The following is a 21418-nucleotide window of genomic DNA, read 5'->3' as shown; positions in this document are numbered from 1 at the left end:
CGGAGGCGCGCATAGGAGGGAAAAGGGGGAGGGCACTGGGGGGTCACATGATGTTGAGGGGACCGAGGTGCTGAGCAGGCAGGCGCGCGGGCGGTGCGGCCGGGCGAGGGAGGTGCCACTATGGTGAGTTGAGGAAGGCGGGGGTGACCAGTCGAGCCGGGGGGGGGGGCAGAACTCCCTCACAAAGAAAAGGTCCCTTGGTCGGGCCGGGCCGGGATGGAATGTCCGGGCGTCTCTCCTCCCGAGCGGGGAGGGCTGCGGGCCTGCCCGGTGCGCTGCTCCTGCCGCAGCAGCACCTCCTGCTCCTCCTTGGGAGGAGGAAAAGAGAAATTTCCCCGCCAGGCGTGGCTCCGCTGACGTTGGCGCTGCGCGGAAGGGAATTCCACGCTCTCCCCCGCCCCGGAGGCCTTCAGAGGGATCGGACTATAGCTCCCATCATCCCCGGCCAGCAGGATGGGAAGGACAGTCCGGGATGCAGAGAGAAAGCCAAGTCAGCTCCGGGCCACCCAATGGGCTTGCTCCCTCCCTTCCCCCCCGTGCATGTGTGGAGTCCTACACCCGTGTAAAACTGAGGAATGGGGGGAAATACCTGGATTGCGGGGCCTCCCTGGGCCGGTTGAGAAGCAAGTCAGCGAAGTGGGGCTGAGGATGAAGTCAGCCTGAGCAGGGGCTGTTTGGTGTCTTTATAAAGAGAGCTGCGTTTTTTATGGTGGGGGGGCTGCAGGAGAAGATGTTGGGTGGATCCTTTGGGGTAAAAGGATCTTATCTTTTGAATAAAGATGTCTAGGTTTGCCTTAGACCAGGGGTCCCCAAACTCTTTGGCTCATCAACCCCTTCATCAAGTTTCAGATTGTTCATCAATCCCCAAACATTTATTGTATGAAAATAATTTAATAAATCCTACTTTAATAGTACTATGAATAATAACAACAAATGAGTAATAACAGTAATGGATAGTGCCATTGACCCTTGAGGGTCGATATTGACCACTTTGGGAAACCCTGCCTTAGACAATACAACCTCCCAGAGCTGCTGGGAGTTGGGTGGCATCCAAATTTAATAAATTACTACATTATTACTTAGCTTGCATATACACAGTTTGATAACACATGGACATCAGACTTCCTGAGCTATAATTTAGGATAAACAGTTGTTATGTGTCATCAGGTTGATATCAACTCTTAGCAACCACATAAATAGATGTTCTCCATGATGAACTGTCCCTAACCTGGTGTTCTAATGGCACACCCATCACTGCAGTAATGGAGTCCATCCACCTTGCTGCTGGTTGTCCTCCTCTGTTTCCTTCCACCTTTCCCAGCATCAGAGCCTTCTCCAAAGAGCTGGGTCTTTGCATAATATGTCGAAGTAGGATAATTTGAGCCTGGTCATTTGTGTCATGAGTGAGAACTCTGGGTTAATAATCTATTTGATGATCCATTGCTTTGTTTTCTTGGCTGTTCATGGTATTCTCAGGAGTCTTCTCCAACACAGACTAAACATGTATTCTTCTTCTTGGTATTTCTATGCTGTCCTCTCCAAAACTTCTCTGACTGACATACAGCCAAAATAAAGGTTTGAAAACATCAGAACAGCAGCCATTCAAATAGAATAGCGTTAATCAATTGGGGTATATTGCCAGGGAAAACCTAACACCCTCCTCTCCCTATGTTGTCTTCCCCAGCGCCAAGTTTTCAACTCTTGGGAAACTCAGTAGGGAGGAAGCAATTCTTACATGTATAGTCATGCTGTTCCACAGGAGTAACAGAGGATTATGTTCAACAAATAAGTTTTTTACTCCCCTTGATTGTTATGCAGTTGCTTTATTGTTGATTTCAAAGGGATCCTTTATAAAAATCAATCAGCATTTGATGTTAAGGAAGTAGGTGGCAGCATTAGTTCCTTTTCCTTGATATAAAGAAAATGGACCAGTAAGAGCCGGCATGAAAAACCACCACAGAATCCAGAGTTACAGATTAGATTGGGAAGGGACAACCATTTTCATATTATTGACAAGGAAGCATAGATATGTCCATATAGTCACTGATAGTTCAGCTTGACATAAGAGAAACTTCATATTATTTCTGAGCAGAAAATCTAAAGTCAGTTAAATTTTGTAAATCTGGTGGAAAATGAGAGGTGAAGCATAGTCAATTTAGTTTCCAATTATATTTTTCCAAGGAGATCAGTCAGGATCATAGTTGTAGATATGGAAAACATATGCTTAGTCTGGGGTTTCAGTGACAAGATGCATTGGTAATCTACAATGTCAAAGAATTCTTGTTTATTCTACAATGGCTGGTGCATTCAGCCATTAAACAAATCAGGATTGGTTTGGATGGTCACTAGAGGACTATAAACTGTCAGTGTGATGATAAAGGCTAGTTTGGTTTAAAGTGGGATAGGCAGCTTGAAGTTAGGTCCCCTGATTGCAGTTAGAAAAAGTCAGTGTTTTTCCCCCCATCATTTTGTTTTTCAAGGATTGGATTTACTCTGTTACTAGTTTTTTAAACTCTGTTTTAATTCTTTATCCTTTTTATGTTTTTTATCCTATATTTTTGCTACTATATTTTTTTAACCATAAAGGAATAAGTAGTACTATTAGAAACAACTTTAGGATTTTTAAAATAAGCAATATATAAGTCTGTTTAATGATTCAGTAATAAATATACAAAATCAGTGTAGGTTATAAAATAACTTTAGCAACTTTAAAACACAACAGAGAAAAACTTTAATATTCCTTTCTTCCCCTGAAGTCCTGTCCATGCCCACTATGTTTTTTGCACCTACACCCCACTTTTCAGTTGTGCCTCTGACAGAAAAAGTTGCTCATTTGTGTTTTTAATGCCTCTAGTGAGGAACAATGATGCTGGGCTGCATGACTCCGTGGTGTCTTGTAGCAGAGGCTGGCCCTGATAGTCTTATCTGGAAACATTCCTTTCCTTGTTTTCTAGCCAACTACACAGCAGTCTCCACAAGATGAACAAGAGAAGCTTCTGGATGAGGCCATACAGGCTGTTAAGGTCCAGTCTTTCCAAATGAAACGGTGCTTGGTAAGAACTGGTGGACTTGAATTCTTTCCTTTCCCCTTGCAATGATTAACTGTGTGATTTCTGAAATCTGATAAAGTAGCAGCCTGTTTATAGCTTTGTAGTCTCATGTGTTTTTTCCTGAGTATAGGCTCCACTAAATCAGGAGGTTTTTTTTCCTTCTCCACAAACATACATTGGGCTGCCCTGTATATTTCATAAATATGCCAGCTGTATAATTGTTATTATTATTACTTAAAAACTTCTGCTCTTCCAAAACTTCTGAAATGCAAAATGTTCAATAATATTGCTTATGTTAAAAAAAAAAAAGGCTGCAAGAAGAATCCAAACTCTAAGTCTCCCCCAAATTTTGGATAGAAAGTTTATAAATTAACAAAATAAACAACTTTCCAGCATTGTTTTAATGGCTTGAATATTTCAAGAAGTTTGCAGCTTCTGTAACAATGATAATCTGGAATATCTTCTTTCAATTGCTCCTTAAAGGGCTGTAATCCAAGCCTCTACAGTTTGGTTGGAAAATAAATTGCACATCATCATCATCATCATCATCATTATTATTGTTATTGTTATTATTTTGGTAGGACAAAAATAAGCTAATGGATGCCCTGAAACATGCCTCGAACATGCTTGGTGAGCTGAGGACTTCAATGTTGTCTCCAAAGAGTTATTACGAATTGTGTATCCTCTTGAAGTGGGCTGGCTATGTGGAGCTCATTTGACTGTTAAGTGATGCTTGTTAGTGTCTCTTGATATCTCCAAGGTAGCGGAGATGAACTGGCCTTTCAACAGATGCACCAATGGAAAACCGCAGGTCTTTCTTATCTCTTGCCTGTGAATTTCTACAGGACGTTGGAGACAAAAGGAAGGGGGTAATCTTATTAAACATGTACTTTCTCAGTAACATATCTCAACTGTTGAAAAAGTGAACATGTACTTTAGATGTGATGAAATGATAGCCAGCATGCTGGTTGCAGTTTTTAGGGGCTGTTGTCCCAATACAACTACAGGATACCAAGTTGGGGAAGACAAACCTAGAGCATCAGCTGTATGTGAGTGTTAATATTGCCGTATTCTTTGAGGTATCACAGTCAGACCTCATGTAGCCAATCCAGTTATTGCTGGAAAAGTTTTTATTTTGCTTTTTAAAATAAAAATCCCAATGAAAATAAGCCCCTGAGGCATCTCTTAGGCTTAATACTTCAGTTCTGCATTGAACATCCTAGATCCCTCCTAAATTGGGATGACACCATTGGAACATTTTTTTTTAAAGTGTTATGATTATTTTAGCATGAATGTGGATTTTGGGTTTTTTTTTTTTATTCATCAGGAATGCCTGATGATGGGTTAGATTGTATGCCACCAAGACTCTTTTGATTATGGTGGAATAAAAACTGAATGAATGACTAAATAAAATGGACAGCCAGTTTACTTTGTTGCTAGCTAGGCACCCTGAAGAGAGCCAGTTTGGTGTAGTGGTTAAGGTATCAGGCCAGAAACTGGGAGACTGTGAGTTCTAGTCCTGCCTTAGGCATGAAGCCAGCTGGGTGACCTTGGGCCAGTCACTCTCTCTCAGCCCTAGGAAGGAGGCAATGGCAAACCATCTCTGAAAAGCTTTGCCAAGAAAACTGCAGGGTCTTGTCCAGGCAGTCTCTGAGAATCGGACACAACTGAATGGATTTAAAAAAAAACACTGTAGCTTTTGAAGACCTTCCAATTTTGAAAAAGTGAGTGTGTGGCTCCTAGTTGTGGGAAAGCTACGATGGGAGCATTGTGCATAGGTGAAGGCAAGCAGCTGCTTTGATATGTGGCTTGCTCATGTTTCTCCATTTGCAGCTGCTGCTTCTGGTCCAAACTGCACCCTTGCCCAACCTGATTCTCAGGCTCTCCTATTAGGCTGGATGTTAGCTCCGTCGTTTTCCTTTGCATCTCCTTCTTTAGTTTCTAAGTGGTTGGTTTCTCCTTGGTATTGCATGGAAATGAGCAAGGCTGTGTTGCATTAGTCTGCAATCCTTAATTGCAAGGAAAAGATATGGCAATCTCTGATGAGCTCCACTACCTGGAAGTTTACTTGACGGATGAGTTTGCTAAGGGAAGGAAGGTGGCTGATCTCTATGAACTGGTTCAGTATGCCGGAAACATCATTCCACGGCTGTAAGTAAATGAGGGGGAATCTTGCGGGCAGACACTCAGTTGTAGCACTGATGGTCAGTCTTGTTTTACGTGCTTTATTGAATTGAACAAAATGTTCACAAAATGTGTTCCTGTCCACTTGTGCCTGTCCCAACAAGGCCTTGTATCGCCTTGCAATCTTCAAAGATAAGGGAAGGTAACTTTTAATTGATCAGTCAGTCCTTCAGTCAGATTAAAAAGGCTACATTAAGATGGGCTTTTGCGGTAACAGATCAGCTTCATCTTTGTATCAGCGATGGCAATGCGTTTGAAAAATAAAAACAAAAAAAATGGGAAAGTGATTGTATATTTATTAATGTATTTAAAATACATATGCTGCCTTCTTAACAGACTCTAGGTTGCTCGTGCTTCAAAAAGAAGCAAAAAAAATAAGAGATTTTGGGGGGGGGGCTAAAGGAAGGAGCCAACATTGTGAAACAGCCTCCCTTTGGAGATGAGGCTGGCCCCCACTTTACTGATTTTTCAAAAATGTCTAAAATCTAAGCTGTTTTGGGGAGCTTTTCCCTGATTTGGTATTGCCATCTTTATTTTTTATTTTCTACTTTTATGGTAGTATATTGGTTTTCCTTAATGTTGCATATCATTAATGTTTCTACTTATGACTGTTGGGGTTTTAGATTGTATTGTGAATATTTTAACCACATTATTTGTTCTATGTAAGCTGCCAAGAGCCTTTTTTTAATTGTGGCGGGAGAGCAATACTTCCAATAAAATAAATAAGCAAACATGAAAACTCTAGTCGAACGGAGTGTTGGAATGGAAATGAGCAGCCTGCTTTTGTACTAGCAGAGCTGTAGGAAGCAAGTCTCTTAATGCTGTCTCCCTTATTTCTCAGCTATCTACTAATAACTGTTGGGGTGGTCTACGTGAAGTCTTTCCCTCAGTCTCGGAAGGACATCTTAAAAGACTTGGTGGAAATGTGTCGTGGGGTCCAGCATCCTTTAAGAGGCCTGTTCCTTCGCAACTATCTTCTCCAGTGCACCCGGAACATTTTGCCTGATGATGGAGAGCAGACAGAGTAAGAACTTTGAAAGGTTGAATGTGAATGTGAATACCTTTCATTGGTGAGAAACATGTGGGTGGTGGACGGTAGGGCAAAGTTGCCTATCTTTGGCACAGTTTGAAGGCATGGGACAAAGTCAGCTGCTGAACCTAATTTGAGTTGGGGGCTTACTGCCTGGAAGAGGGATTGCTTTGGAATTTGAGGTCTACAAAACATTTCAAATTCAAACCATCTTGAACTGGAAACACCCTATTTTGAACTTGAAACCGTTCTTCTGGGCCACTTGGAAATCTTTTGAGCTTGAAACATAGCATTTGGAAAACCTGAAACCACCTGCAGGAAAAAAATAGTTCTAAGAACCAAAATGGCTTTCTTCCCTGTTCCACTTTGAGTGGAATTACGAGTAGATCTGTATATTAGCGTGAGTATTAAAATAAAATCCCTAGATGACCAGTGCTTTCGCAGAAGTGAAGTAATGTGAGGAGGCAGCAGAAAACCTGTAACTTCTAAATCCACCCTCTGGATGTAGCTGACCTAAAGCTTTCATAACTGGTTGAGGTGCAGCTAATTGTAGCTTGGCAGCTCTGACAGAGAGGGGTTGCAGCATTGGATGGAGAAAATATGTTACATAGTTAGCTTCCTAATCCACAATTGGGGTTTGACTGGATTAATTCTGAGATGATATTAAATCTGAGCTTCAAATCTTACCCCAAAGAGAGTTGTTGTCCTGGTTTGAATAATCTCTTTATGATTCAAAATGTGTGCCATCTGTGGGTTCAGAGACATCTAACCCACATCCTGGAAATACATATTCTTTACCCCTTTGAAAAATGAGCATTTCCTTTTTGTTGGCCCACAGTGAAGAAACCACCGGGGACATCAGTGACTCCATGGACTTTGTGCTGTTGAACTTTGCTGAGATGAATAAGCTCTGGGTGCGCATGCAACATCAAGGGCACAGTCGAGACCGTGAGAAGAGGGAGCGTGAGAGGCAAGAGCTGAGGATCCTGGTAGGAACCAACTTGGTCCGACTCAGCCAGCTGGAAGGAGTCAATGTGGAGAGATACAAACAGGTAAGTCAGCTCTTGTTTCTGACTGCATCCTAACTAGTTCGGCTTATAACATCACTGGAAGAAGGCAGGTTTAGGGGAGGGACAAATCCAGAGTTCGATGCAATGACGTTCATGGCTGTAGAAGGCACACAAGTAAAGTATAATAGAAAATAAATTTTCTTTCTGTTTTCCAGATTGTCTTGCCTGGCATATTGGAGCAAGTTGTAAACTGCAGGGATGCACTAGCTCAAGAATACCTAATGGAATGCATCATACAGGTACATGGCTTAGGGAAAAGGTTAACTGGCAGGTTGGTAAGTAGCATCTGACAGGCTGACATCTGGCTGGAAAAGAAGGACAATGAGTAGACCAGAGCAAGGCTGTGATGCCTTTCTTGAGCTAGCAAAATCTGCACCAAGAGTGGAGATGCTTGGCCCTCTTAGCCCTAAATGAGCTTCCAAGAACCTTTGTATGTGGATTGTGATCAACAGCATGTTATATGGGGTATGTTTTTTAACATTGTTTATATAAATGCTATGATGACAGGGCTACCGTATTTTATGTAAGTTGGTTATTTGGTTTTAGAGATGTGGAATCTGTTGCTTTAGGTTTTAATTTTTATTATTGTAAACCTGGAATCTTGATAGCTGGGGAAACATATAAGTAGTGAATATGCAGAAATTACCTGAGTTTTTACAACATGATAAGTTGAAATGAAGGAAATATTATATCATGCCTTAGCACAATGATTAAATGTCTGTTTACTAAACAATCTAGAATAATAATTGACAAATTGCTCCATCATGTGCTCCCATGTCCTAGGTTTTCCCAGATGAATTTCACCTGCAGACTCTGAATCCTTTTCTTCGAGCATGTGCAGAGTTACACCAAAATGTGAATGTCAAAAATATCATAATTGCATTAATTGATAGGTACGTAATGAAGCAGATGCTATAAACTCTGTGCAGGAGCACAGAGGAAAGGAAAACATGTGGCCTCATCCAGAAGGTGTGAAGAAATCTACATAGGCTTAATTTTGTTGTTGCTATATGAATGCCTATTTCAAATTGCCATCTCATCCTGTAATTTTCAATGGAAAATATTATGTCAGTGTATTGCTAAGGGATTGGAAGAGTTAAATATGATATTTCAGTGTATGCAGGAAGACATATTTCAGTGCAACCAGTTACTTACATCTTCATCTGCATCATCTTTAGTAGATGGTTAGATAGAAGTTAAGAATGTTTTATGAATAAAAAGACTATATAAACTGGGTAGGAAAACTGAAGGAAAAATTAATAGAGGTTGAACAGATGAAATGATAGTGGGTATACACAGAAGAAAAGGATGAATTAGTAAATACAAAAAGTTGTGAATTTGAAAAATGTCACATCCCAAAGGATCCCATGCTTGAAATGGAGGCCTCAGAACTACTTTTGACCAGGTCAGAACAACCAATTTCAAATTTAGTATGTTTCATATTCTCCTGCCAACCTAGCAGTTCGAAAACATGCAAATGTGAGTAGATTAATAGGTACTGCTTCGGCGGGCAGGCTAACGGCGTTCTGTGACTGTCATGCTGGCCACATGACCACGGAAGTGTCTACGGACAAATGCCGGCTCTTCAGCTTTGAAATGGAGATGAGCACCGCCCCCTAGAGTCGGACACAACTGGACTTAATGTCAAGGGAGACCTTTACCTTTACCTATGTTTCATATTACCCTATTGTAAAGAAACAAAAGATGCATTTTGGAAAAAGACCTAGGATTTGAAATTGGAAGGAGCTAATTGGCAAAAAAGGAACAGATGAGGATATTCTGAGGATGCCAGGCTGTGATCCATGAGGGCCAGTGACGTATGACCACGGTAGATATGTGGAGCTTTGGTGTGAAATACAAAGGCATGATTTCATGTTGATGTGTACTGGATTCAAACTCAGTCCTTTCCTACAGATTTTTGGGCTCAACTCTGTCTCCCATCATATTTCTGGAGATGTCTGAGCAAATGTTCTCTAGCTCTACCTTTTTTCTCCCTCCCACCTTCCTTGTGATTTTTTTTTTTCAAATGGCAATTTGTACCGGCATATGTTCAGAGAACTGCAATATTTGCATATGCTTTGGTTGGTATATGTATGTTTATAGATGTATATTTTTAAATAAACATTTTCAGAAGCTAGTTGTCTTCTGTCTGTTCGAGAGATGTATGCAAATCAGCTTTCTGAAGTGAGCTTAAAGTCCCATTTTTTTGTCTGCAGGTAGCTGTGAATGGAAGATTTCTCTGAAATATAGTTTCAGAGGTAGTCTTCAAAGCCCGTTATATCATATGGAGCAAGCTGTTTTTGATCCTTCTCCATACCATTGCTTGAGTCATTTCCTTTTCTTCACAGCACAAAAATAGTGAGAGATATGGGTGCTGATAGTGTTTTTCCCCCATGTAAAACTACTTTACACTATGGTCATAGTGATTATTGTGGGTATGCAAATTGGCTTGGATCTACTTCATCAACTTAGATCATAAAATCACTTTAGAGATGTGCCTAAAAGCCTTTCTTGATTGTCCTATTGATTGAAGGCATTTGATGATTTGATCCAAACTGTCATTCACAAAGGATTCAGTTCAGACATTCAGTCAAACTGCCTTCAAACAGAATCTTTGAATTAGAAATTTGTCCAACTCTTGTGATGATTAGGCGTCCCCCACCCCTTCCAGCTTATGTTTATCTCTTATCCGGTGGTATCCATCTGCTGGTCAAAATCTGTTCCACCGGTTTGTGATTTCCAGAAAAACAATTCTTACTGGTTTGCCTTTCCTTTCCTAATTGCTTGTGCAGCTTTCCCAATTCTTGCAAGAGATTTGGGAGCTGTGGGGAGGGAAGTTGTAAGGGGAAGGTGGAATTAGTAGTTGTGTCAACGGAAGCCCATTTGGATCAAAGAATCATTTATCGGTGGAAGGTTGCCTTCATATTGTTTACTTTGTCTGACTTCTTTGGTTTACTTCGGCTGACTGTATTGATGAGTTGCTGGGGGACATGATTGCGGTGGTGTGATCTGATGAGACATTGTGTTTAGCTAGGGAGGGGCTTCATGCATGCTAACCTGAGTTCCATGATGGGAGAAGAGCAGGTGTAGTTCTGATGGGTTGGGAACATATTCTGGGGGAGCTTCCATTTTTCTCCAAGGGAAATCAAAGGCTGTGATTGAAAGCATGTTGACTTGGACTTGCTTTGGCATAATTGCCTATTGGACAAGTTTGCAAGCTGTATCTCATAAACCTTCCCTGTTCTGACTTTAGACTCGCACTCTTTGCCCATCGAGAGGATGGACCAGGGATCCCTGCTGATATTAAACTCTTTGACATTTTCTCTCAGCAGGTGGCTACAGTCATACAGGTAAGTGGAAAGCAATTGCACTCTATCTGTGTTGCTTAAAATCAATGTGTGTTGCCGGGTTTGACTTATATCCTTGAATCTGACAACCAGCCAATCCAAGACAAAAAATCAACTATTGTTTAATGACCTGTTAGATGCCATGGGAAAGTAGTACTAAAGGCTAGCATAGAACTCCAAAAATGTAAAGGACATCATTTTGCTTTTATCTCTAGAAACAAAGGGAAGTATAGGTTATGAAGATATACTTTTTTTCACCATGGATATTCAGTGCAGGGCATTAAAAGGGACATACATATCTTTGCAGTGAAGGTCTCTAGCCTTACTGGGTACTTAATGTACTGAATACTTCCTCCCGGTGCTTTGCCAAGTTCTGGCTCATCAATTTAAAGGAAGGCCAGGGTGATTTGATTGCCTTAGGAATCTCTTAATGTGCTCCAATTAGTGTGCTCCTAAAACCTTGACCCATAGGAACATAGAAAGTTTGTTTATCTCAGCACTGTGAACATTACAGATTGGCAACTTCAGGAATTTAGGCTGGAGTTTTTCCCAGCCCTGCCTGTAAATGTTAAGGTTTGAACATGAGATCTTTTGTATGCAAAGGAAATATTTTCCCCCACTGTAAAATAAGAACAAAGTTAAACCTCCTAGTAACCCAGTCTAGCTAAAATGAAGTGCTTCTTTGACCGGTTGAGTGACTACTTGAGTTTGCTCATGGGTATAAAAGGCAAAAGGTGATGTTAATAAACAGAAGCATCGCTTCTGTTACATCTAACGCACAAATAATGCTTCTCTCTCCTCCATTCCTGACCATCCAAACTTCAGTCTAGACAAGATATGCCTTCGGAGGATGTAGTGTCATTACAAGTCTCTCTCATTAACTTGGCAATGAAGTGCTACCCAGATCGTGTTGACTATGTTGATAAAGTGCTGGAGACAACAGTGGAGATCTTCAACAAGCTTAACCTGGAGCAGTAAGTTGATGCAAATCCCCTGGCCTTGTACAAAATCTCTCCTGGGTGGAGAAACGAAATAAATTCCTGCACCATCTGACACTTCAAATGATGTGTCTTTACCTGATCTATGACATTGAACCTTGACAGAACTGGGAGCCTAAACATCTGACTTTTGGTGAAAAATCTCCATGCAATAGAGATCGATTTTTGCCAGTTCTGTCTTTCCTAAGACCTTCCCTATAAACTAAGAGGCTAAAGCATCAGAGACCCTCATTGATCACCCACTCTTGTCCTTTCAGTATTGCAACCAGCAGCGCTGTTTCAAAGGAACTGATGAGACTCTTGAAGATCCCTGTTGATACCTACAACAACGTCCTAACTGTCCTGAAACTGAAGCATTTCCATCCCCTTTTTGAGTACTTTGACTACGAATCCAGAAAGAGCATGAGTTGCTATGTTCTTAGCAATGTGCTGGATTATAACACAGAAATTGTCTCCCAAGACCAGGTAGGGAAATCACATGAATGAGTGCTCATTTGTATTATTAAGTAAAATGGAAAAGGGTGAGGGTGGTTGTGCTTGTACTGCTCCTCTTGAAGGAACCTAGAATGGAATACAACAGGACACTGAAAAACAGCAATAAAAGAAATTGCTGTAAAACAAAACTGTTCAGAATAGAGTTCATTGAAAATAGGGCTTGTTCGGGGTCAAAATAGTTCTGATCCCTAAGTATTGCCTTTCCAAGCCTGTTGCCCTGAATTCATTGCAGCTGCAGTCCTTGGTGTTAGCATGACTGGAAGTTATTTTCCCTTCTGCAAGGGGCTGTATGACTTTCATGCGCAGGGACTCTCCCTCCACTGTGGCCTCTGGCCTACATCTTATGCTGTTCCAGCAAGGAGGAAATGCTGTTGGATAAATGGAATTCTGCTAGCAGTTCCAATTGAAGCCAGCGTGAGTTTCTTTTCTTTTCTTTAGGAGCCCTCTTGACCTGAATGTGGTTTGCCTTCTGTAGGTGGATGCCATCATGAACCTGGTATCGACGCTTATTCAGGACCAGCCGGACCAGCCGGCTGAAGATCCAGACCCTGAAGACATGGCTGACGAACAGGGTCTTGTGGGCAGGTTTATCCACCTCCTTCGTTCAGATGATCCCAATCAGCAGTATCTGGTATGGCAGTCTTCCAAGGCTTTCAAATCTTTCTTCCATTCCTTCCTTCCATAACTGAGTGGTCACCAAAGGTGCTGGAATTCACTTTCCTTCATCTCTGGTCATTAGGTTAGCCAAGGGAGTTGGGCTCCAGCATACCAAAAGGAAGCAGGCTGGATTCAAATTTGACATAGCCAGAACTAAATTCAGCGTATTGAGTGACCCTATGCAGTTGTTGGTCTGCATTCATCCATTGTACTAAGACATTATTTGTTTTAACCCTGGTTTGTGGCTAAGCCATAATTTGCTGAGTTTATCCAAGACTGTACATTACAAATCTTGAATTATTAATCACAGTGGTTGGCTAATAAACCAAACAAATTACATTAAGTCTTAGTGCAAGGTGTAAATCTACATGTGGTAGCTTCTTCAGCTATCCATAATTAAAACAAACTCTGGCTTAACACGACATGTCTGTTGTCATGTTTGTGACTCAGAATCCAGGGGGACCTACAGTTTTGGGCTGTTCTCTGTCAGTTGCTTTGTCCCAGCTTTGTATATGGAATCTAGGCAGGTTCTTGGCTAATTTGGTCCACAGCTGGTCTGTGCAAAGAAAAAAACGTTGAAGGTGTGAGATTGGACCCTTGACTTCACTTTTCTGGGAATTGTACTCAATTCCTCCTCCCCCCCCCGCTTTTTAAAGACAATTTTCTAGTTTGTAAGTTAGGCTATTCCTTTGGGATATGTCTGCCTTGTGATATACAGCGCATATATCAACATGGGAACGTTTGCATATTTTAGATTTTAAACACTGCGCGGAAACACTTTGGTGCAGGTGGGAACCAGCGCATCCGTTTCACATTGCCGCCATTGGTTTTTGCTGCATATCAGCTTGCATTTCGCTACAAGGAGAATGCTGAAGTGGTGAGTTCATCTGCATGTGACGTGTTTGCTCTGATGGCTATTTAAGCTAAATGGGATTGACTAGAAATTCTAGTCCCGCCTTGGGCACGAGGCCAGCTGGGCGACCCTGGGCCAGCCACTCTCTCTCAGCCCTAGGAAGGAGGCAATGGCAAACCACTCCTGAAAAGCCTTGCCAAGGAAACTGCAGGGACCTGTCCAGGCAGCTTCCGAGAATTCAACTCGATTGAACAAATTAAAAAAAGAAATTGCAGTATAAAAACAAAGAAATGGCAAATTGTATGAGTCAGGGACTGTTAGAAAGCTTTGGTTAGAGAGGGGTAAATTACCTTCAGGTCCCTAAATTTGGCGCAATATGGAATAAATTGGGTGAAAGTAATCTCCTAAACTAGATTTGGATCTGGCTGGACTGGGTAGACTGATATCTCAAGGTGTGTGTTGGAAAAAAGATCACTTGTTAAATCACATGTTTAGTTTTGCACGAACACACACTCCACACACACACCATTTTTTTCAGGCTGCAGATTTATGCAGAATTTGATACGGGATTTTAAATAGAAGAGTGCAAATTTTGTTCTTTCCCATCTGGTGTGACTTCTTCCTGCTTTGCTTCCCTTTTTTCTGAAGGATGACAAATGGGAAAAGAAATGCCAGAAGATCTTCACTTTTGCTCACCAGACCATCAGTGCTTTGATTAAAGCTGAGCTAGCAGAGCTTCCACTTCGCCTTTTCCTTCAGGGAGCTTTAGCAGCTGGAGAAATTGGTTTTGAAAACCACGAAACGGTGGCCTATGAATTCATGTCTCAGGTGAAGTCAAGAAGATCCTTTTCTTTCTTGAACCCCCCCCTTTTTTTTCTTTGAAATCTTTCTGATGGCTATTGAGGGAATTGCAGAAATACAAACAACAATCTGCAACAATTGCAGAAATACAAACAACAAATACAATCTAAGATAAAGGTATTACTAGCGCTACTTAAAATCAGTATTAAAGCTACTAAAAAAACATTTCTGAAAGTGGAGAACATGAACAATGGTCATGATTTCATAGTGAGTGTAATTTAAGTGAGGAAACAGGAGCAAAATGTTCTGCTATGGCTGAGAAGTGGGATTATTCATAGTAGAACATTGCACAATGCCTGAACATCATTGGTTTGATTTTGGTTCGGCCTGTTGTGTGAAACCAGCAGGTATGGTTTGTATCCCATGGTTTATGGTGAATGCAGGCAGTCCTCGCTTAATGACCACAATTGGGACTGGCAACTCCATTGTTAAGCGATGCAGTTGTTAACAAGACATCACATGACTGCGACTTACGGTTTTACTGCTGGCTTCTCCATTGACTTTGCTTGTCCGAAGGTAATGAAGTGACTGTGGGACGCTGCGACGGTCATGAGCGCAAGGACTGGTCGTAAAGTTACTTTTTCTGTGTTGTGGGTAATTTCTAACGGTCGCTAAACAGGGTAGTCGTTAAGCGACAACTACCTGTATAAACTAGTGAATATCATTCATTCATTCATTCATTCATTCATTCCAATTTCTATCACCGCCCATCTCTCCCTGAAAAGGGGGACTCTGGAATATGGTTGATACTAATCTATCAGCAAATGCTGGCAAAACAAACCATAACCTAAAGATTTGATGCACGCATCCCACAAAACTATAAATCATGGTTTACACCCCTTAGGGTTCATGCAGCACATTAAATCAAAACCAACAGACCACAACATTGCTTAGTGCAGCTTGTAAACCTAGTCAGTCCTGGATTTTTATTGTATACCAGTTTATCTCTGATTGCAAATACGTTACAGCGTGTTCTTAACTGCTACCTGCCACCTGCACTGCCTGGAAACCTTTAATCAGACGGAGTCTGCTTGCCCCTTTTCCACCTGGCAAATTTTATTAAAAGGCATGTGGTTTGGGGCTGACTTCATTAGGGGGTAGAGTGAAGCCATTCTGCTCATCTGGTGAAGTACGTCGAAGCTCCTGAAACCTTCTGCCTTTTAATAAAAATTGTTAGTCAGAAAAGGTGTGACCAGCCTCCTCCTGATTTGTTTGCTACCCAAACCTAACATGGCTTGCCACAATGTTTACAAAGGAGAGCCTTTAACTCTGAGATGGCAAGGATTAAACCTGAGATTGTCTGTGTGCAAGATGTTCTCAGCTGGTGATCTCTGATCTGCCTTCCGAGCAGCCCCTGTTGGGAATGGTGGTCTTCAGTTGTTCTGTATCTTGTGCAAAGAGCTTAAGAGGACTTTCACTGGGTGCTGAAATATGTATTTTTTTACTTTCAAAAAGGGAGTTGAGAAAAGCAGTTAAAGAACACAGTGTGTAACGGCTCTTCTCTCCCTCTCCTCCTCTCTCCTATTTCCTCTGTCCCGTATTTCTTGCTGGAAGCAGGCATTTTCTCTCTATGAAGATGAAATCAGCGATTCAAAAGCCCAGCTGGCTGCAATCACACTGATAATTGGGACGTTTGAGCGGATGAAATGCTTTGGCGAGGAGAACCACGAGCCCTTGAGAACTCAGTGCGCACTGGCGGCTTCAAAATTGCTGAAAAAGCCAGATCAGTGCCGAGCCGTGAGCACCTGCGCCCATCTCTTCTGGTCTGGCCGGAACACAGACAAGAATGGGGAAGAGGTAAGGCAAGTCCAAGGCTTGGGAAGGAGTCCTCTGTGATGGGCTGCGAGACTAACCATGGGAGATGGGAGGAAGAGCCGCAGCCTAGACAAGGGTCTGATCAGAGAAATCTGAGTCGAAAGCAGGAGCAGGGGTGGAGATATCCTCTCAGAAGGGACCTTCCCTAGTTCTCTGGAAAGTAAAGGCAGGGGAGGGGGAAAGTGTTTTCAGACTTGCAAGATTCTGTTACTGTAACCTTACCATAAAAGTAGTATTAGCATTCTGGGTTTTGGTTTCCTGGTCTGGATGATGTTGCAGGGCTGTCATCCTCTGTCTTAGGAAAGGTATCAGCCAGTTCTTGTAGAAAGAGAGTCCTCAGACAGGTGAGGTCACCTGTAGATCTATTTGTTGGGTATGCTTGCAATACCCAGCTTTGCTTTCCTTTTCTCCAGGACATGGTTGGAATTGAAATATCAGAGTTAGCTGTAGGCAGGGCTGGGAATCTGCACCCCCCTCCTCTTCATGGCTCCTAAAAATCAGAAGTTTGGCTTCCTGCTGTATTGAGCCTGGAACCATCCCCAAGCTTCTTAGAAAAGTCCTGAACAGTTTAAAAGATCAAGATCCTCCTTCCAAAATGCCTCTTGGAAATAAGACCTTCTCTTTCCTCCCACCTACTTCCCCCTTCCATCCAGTGTGGGTCTTGTCCCCTCCAAAACTTTATGTGGGTCTCTTACAGCCATCACAGCATTGCCTGTCCTTATTAAATAAGAATTCATCCCTGGGGGTCAATAAAGAGCTCTGTTGGATCACGCCTCCCATCTAGTGTTCTGTCTTCTGCAGTGTCCAGCCATGGGAGGGCTGACTCGCTGTGTCTTGTGTCTTTTTCTGGTTTGTTAAGAGATGGTAGTGGTTTACACTACTATGAAGCCCACTCCCTCCTGCACTTGCTGAAAATGGCACTATGGCTATCTCTTAGGACTGATGATATTACCTGCAGCGAGATAGTGTAGGACAGTGTTTTTCAACCTTGGCAGCTTGAAGATGTGTGGACTTCAACGACCCATGATTCACGCAATGGCTGCCATAAAACTGGTCGTAAAATCGGGTCTGGTCACATGGTAACTTGACTTATGACCTCAATGAACATTCTGGTCCCAGTTGTGGTCATAAGTCGAGGACTAGCTCTATATCAGAGGTGTGACTTGATTGCATTTGCTTTGGAATTTTGTGAACTTTCTGAATTCCTTCATCCTCCCTAAACAAACTAAATAAATGTATTAGCCATGCAGCTTACAACATTTGCTGAAAAGCTTCGTATGAGTGTGTCAGCATGGGGAGTACTGATCAACTCTTTTTTCTTGTCTTGCTGCGTAGCTCCATGGAGGGAAAAGGGTCATGGAATGCTTGAAAAAGGCGCTGAAGATAGCAAATCAGTGCATGGATCCCTCTCTGCAAGTTCAACTCTTCATAGAAATTCTAAACAGATATATCTACTTTTATGAAAAAGAGAATGAGGCGGTAAGGAGCATGACCATGCACACTGAAATAGCACTTGTGTTTTGTGCAGATATGCAAAATCTCTGGCCACCCATAACCCTCAGTATTTCTACAAGAATCTTTCCAAAGTTTCCAATAGAATAAAAACTTTAGTGTGACCAAAGAGGGAAAATTCTTCTCCCCCCCCCCACAAAAGGGGGCAACCTTTTGACCTATATTAAAATTAATTAAATTTCTAATTATCTCTTACAATGTAAGAGTACTTGACAGATGCTAAATTCAGATTTGGGACTTGCCTTGGTGCTATCCCTTCTTTGTTTGAAGCCCAGTCATTTTTCACAGCACAGCCCTGTCTTAAGAGGTCAGGCTACCTGTTACACTTAGCTATATCTGATAAATCTTTGTGGTCCTTCACTTCTCTGCAGAGCACTGGGAAATAGGGTGGGGGGGCTTCTCCTCCACATTCTCCGACAGCTTTTCTACCATTTGAGAGCTCTGAATATGCAGATGCATACCTGAAGTTGAACTGGAAAAAAGACTCTGGGATAATGAATGGTGTGAAAGAGATTAAGCAGGTTACAAAGTTGTAGACCCTCGTTATGGTCTCACATGCATTGCACATACTTAATTAAATCTTCGTGACCATCTTAAGGTCTTCCGTGCCTTCTCCATAATAAATTTCTAAAATCTGATATGAGATTGGCCAGGTGGCCATTGGGTGAGAGGGCACTAAAACTTTCTGCCAACCTCTGGCTTAACTGGCTGCATTCATATATTTTGTTGTGAGTGCCTGACTTGCGGCTTTTCAGTTGTTGGTCAGCAACAACTCCCAGCAGCCCCAGTCAGCGTGGAGAAGAACGGGGGATGCCAGGAGATGTCATTCCGCAACATCAGGGTGGTCTTACAACAAGCCAGATCATGCAGTGTGTGAACCCAATCCCTTTGACACCCCTCTCTTTTTAAATGCAGGTGACAATTCAGGTGTTGAATCAACTCATACAAAAAATCCGTGAAGACCTGCCTAATCTTGAGTCGACCGAGGAAACCGAACAGATCAACAAACACTTCCAGAACACACTGGAGCACTTGAGCTTGAGGAGGGAATCCCCTGAATCCGAGGGGCCAATCTACGAAGGGCTGGTCATTTAAATGAAAGACACCCCCCCATCCCATTCTGTGGGTACTTGTCCTCTGTCTTTCCATGTACGACACACAAGGAGTTTTGTTGTTGTTATTCTCATTATTCTTACATTAGAGATCATAGACTTGTGCCTTTTGGGAGTGCCAAGGTAGGGTTTCAGTTCACTCTTCTTTTTGTGTGAATGTGCAAATACTTTCCAGGCTGCTGCTTCCGAGCACTTGGGATGAAGTATTCCTCTCAAAATTTCCAAGCCGTGGACTAGCAGACCCATAGAAAATTAGCATGACTGAATTCATCTTCTAAAAATCCATGTGGTGTGTACCTCTCTCCCCTTCTTTTGCCCCCTTGTGTTCTGATTTTCTCTCTTGCTCTTCTGTCCCCACATCCCCACCCAAAAGCCATATAATCTCTAATCCATCTTTCCATTTGCAAGTGTTACTAGGGCTACAGGCTGGGTTGTTGTTTTTTATAACATTGTTTCATTTTCTTGTACGTTGGATTCCACTTCCTCCTTTTTTCATATTTGTCAGGGTTCTGTCAGATTCCCCCACCCCAGAATATCTTCGTGCATGTATTTGGAGTTATAAAGCACCATTCTTTTAAAAAAGGAAAGAAATTAAACCAAGAAAGTTATATTTTGCATATGGGGACTCAGTGACATACAGTGAGGGGTTGATAAAGTGCACAGGGCATATTTATCAAGATAATAGTAAGAAAATTGAAAACAGATGGTGGTCTATAGAGTATATAACCTTCAGTACTGTCAAATTAGGGGGAAATGCAATCTGTATTCTTAATTTGTGCCAGTATAACAATAAAGTTGCTATTAATGGGTATGGCTTCATCTGTTTCTAGTTGCATTTAATGATAATTCTAGGCCTTTTTTTTTCAAACCTGAAGGAAGGAATGGACAAATAGACTGAATTCATAGCCAAAGTAAGGCTTGTTCAGTTTTGACTTAGGATGTTGTGCAAACTCAGCCATTGTGGTTTATAAACCATGGCTTACGTCTTAGCAGGTAAGCCCCAGGTAAGAAACCAGGTAATTCTTTGAGCTCCACTCTTCTCCAACCTGGCTGCTTCCAAACGCTGCTAGATTGCAACTCTTGCCAACCAGCTAGTATGACTCAAGGTTGGAGATGGTGAACATTGTTGGCAGATGCTGGGAAAGCCTTTAGCCCAGGAGAGGTCAACAAAGTCACACACCAAGCATTTCTATAAAAATAATTTATTTACAGAAAGCAAAAACAAAAGCAAAACATTTAAAGGACTTAGCTCCCCTGGAGCAAGCCTTGCTTGGCTACATTGCCGGCAGAGAGAAAAAGAGGAAGTGAGAACAAGTCCGGGCAGGTTTCCTCCCCCCAGGCTAATTTGCATGAAGCACGTGAGAGGAGACAATCACTTGCAACCTTTTCACCCGGCCAAAATGACTAGGCACAATAATCTATTAGTAGGAAAACCTCAACAGACATGGTGATCCCAAATAGCTGGAAAGACCAAATCCCATCACACAGACAAAAGCTTCCTCTGCCTGCATTAGATACCGCCCAGTTAGAAGAGTTTAACTTAATCAAATCAGTTGGATACAACCAATTGCAACGAGGGAAAAGCAGAGGTAAGTTAAATTCCATCTCTGGATTGATTGATTCCATTTCCATTTAGGCATGAAGGTGGTTTTCTGCTTCAAATCTGTTAGAAAAGGAAGTTCTCTGGTGTGCTTCCTTAGTTCTGTTTGCCAGCCTTTTTAGCTCAGTGGCTGGAGTTACAATGAAATTACAATTTTAGTTACAGTGACTGGACTTTTGTTTTCAAAAGTCTCCTCTATTGGTGTTACATAGCCAGGGAGCCATTGCGAAGCTGCAGACATTGTATTAAACCAGGGTTTCTCAGCCAGGGTTCCGTGGCACCCTTGGATCCTGTGAGAGGTCCCTAGGGTTTCCCTGGGACAGCATGATTTGTTTAAAAAATCATTTCAAATTTGGGCAACTTCACATTAAAGAGGTAAGTTTCATTCTTGATTTTTAGTTTAAGAACACTATTCATGCATATATATAGACCTACACATGGAACAAATGTAGTTTTGTAACTTCTGGCCTATCTTTGAGCCTGAATGTGCAGGGGTTCCCCAAGGCCTGAGAAATATTTCAAGGGTTCCTCCAGGGTCAGAAGGTTGAGAAAGGCTGTGTTAAACTATAACAGGTTTAATTTGGGTTTTGCAGAGAACAAACCCTACTCTTACAGTTGGTATAGCATGGCAGAAGATTCTTGATAACATACTGTGTCCAGGAGTGGGGGTGAGAACAGCTGTAGTTCACCATCTGGAAGGCAAGAAGTCCCCACCTTTCCTTTAAGGAGTGTTCCATCTCCTTATGAATTGATATCAGTCAGATGTGCCAAGAAGTCCCAGATGACAGTTGTTGCCACCACATACACCAACAGTATAACCATACGTGGCTCTTT

General features: G+C 42.0%; 2 protein-coding genes across 2 annotated transcripts in view; both read left to right on the top strand.

Annotated features, from left to right (window-relative positions):
- Positions 1-21418, top strand: part of C11H16orf87 (chromosome 11 C16orf87 homolog) — a 399243-nt gene that overhangs the window by 59440 nt on the left and 318385 nt on the right. The window lies entirely within an intron of this gene.
- VPS35 (VPS35 retromer complex component) lies at positions 36-19801 on the top strand. Its single transcript, XM_063313235.1, has 17 exons — positions 36-123; positions 2955-3053; positions 3632-3728; positions 5078-5201; positions 6076-6258; positions 7103-7316; positions 7490-7573; positions 8118-8227; positions 10588-10684; positions 11507-11655; positions 11937-12144; positions 12650-12805; positions 13586-13708; positions 14333-14512; positions 16103-16342; positions 17696-17839; positions 18788-19801. The coding sequence occupies exons 1-17, from the start codon at positions 121-123 to the stop codon at positions 18965-18967; spliced, it is 2391 nt and encodes a 796-aa protein (XP_063169305.1). The 5' UTR covers positions 36-120; the 3' UTR covers positions 18968-19801.

This window comes from Candoia aspera, chromosome 11, assembly GCF_035149785.1.
Source record: "Candoia aspera isolate rCanAsp1 chromosome 11, rCanAsp1.hap2, whole genome shotgun sequence".
NCBI classification, from domain to species: Eukaryota; Metazoa; Chordata; class Lepidosauria; order Squamata; family Boidae; genus Candoia; species Candoia aspera.
Note: the sequence above shows the minus strand (reverse complement) of the source record. Positions and strands in the feature narration are given on the sequence as shown.

Bases quoted from the DNA above. Each gene is read 5' to 3' on its own strand.
- VPS35 (XM_063313235.1), top strand. The intron at 6,259-7,102 runs GTAAGAACTTTG...GTTGGCCCACAG, and splicing joins GATGATGGAGAGCAGACAGA to TGAAGAAACCACCGGGGACA. The intron at 16,343-17,695 runs GTAAGGCAAGTC...CTTGCTGCGTAG, and splicing joins CAGACAAGAATGGGGAAGAG to CTCCATGGAGGGAAAAGGGT.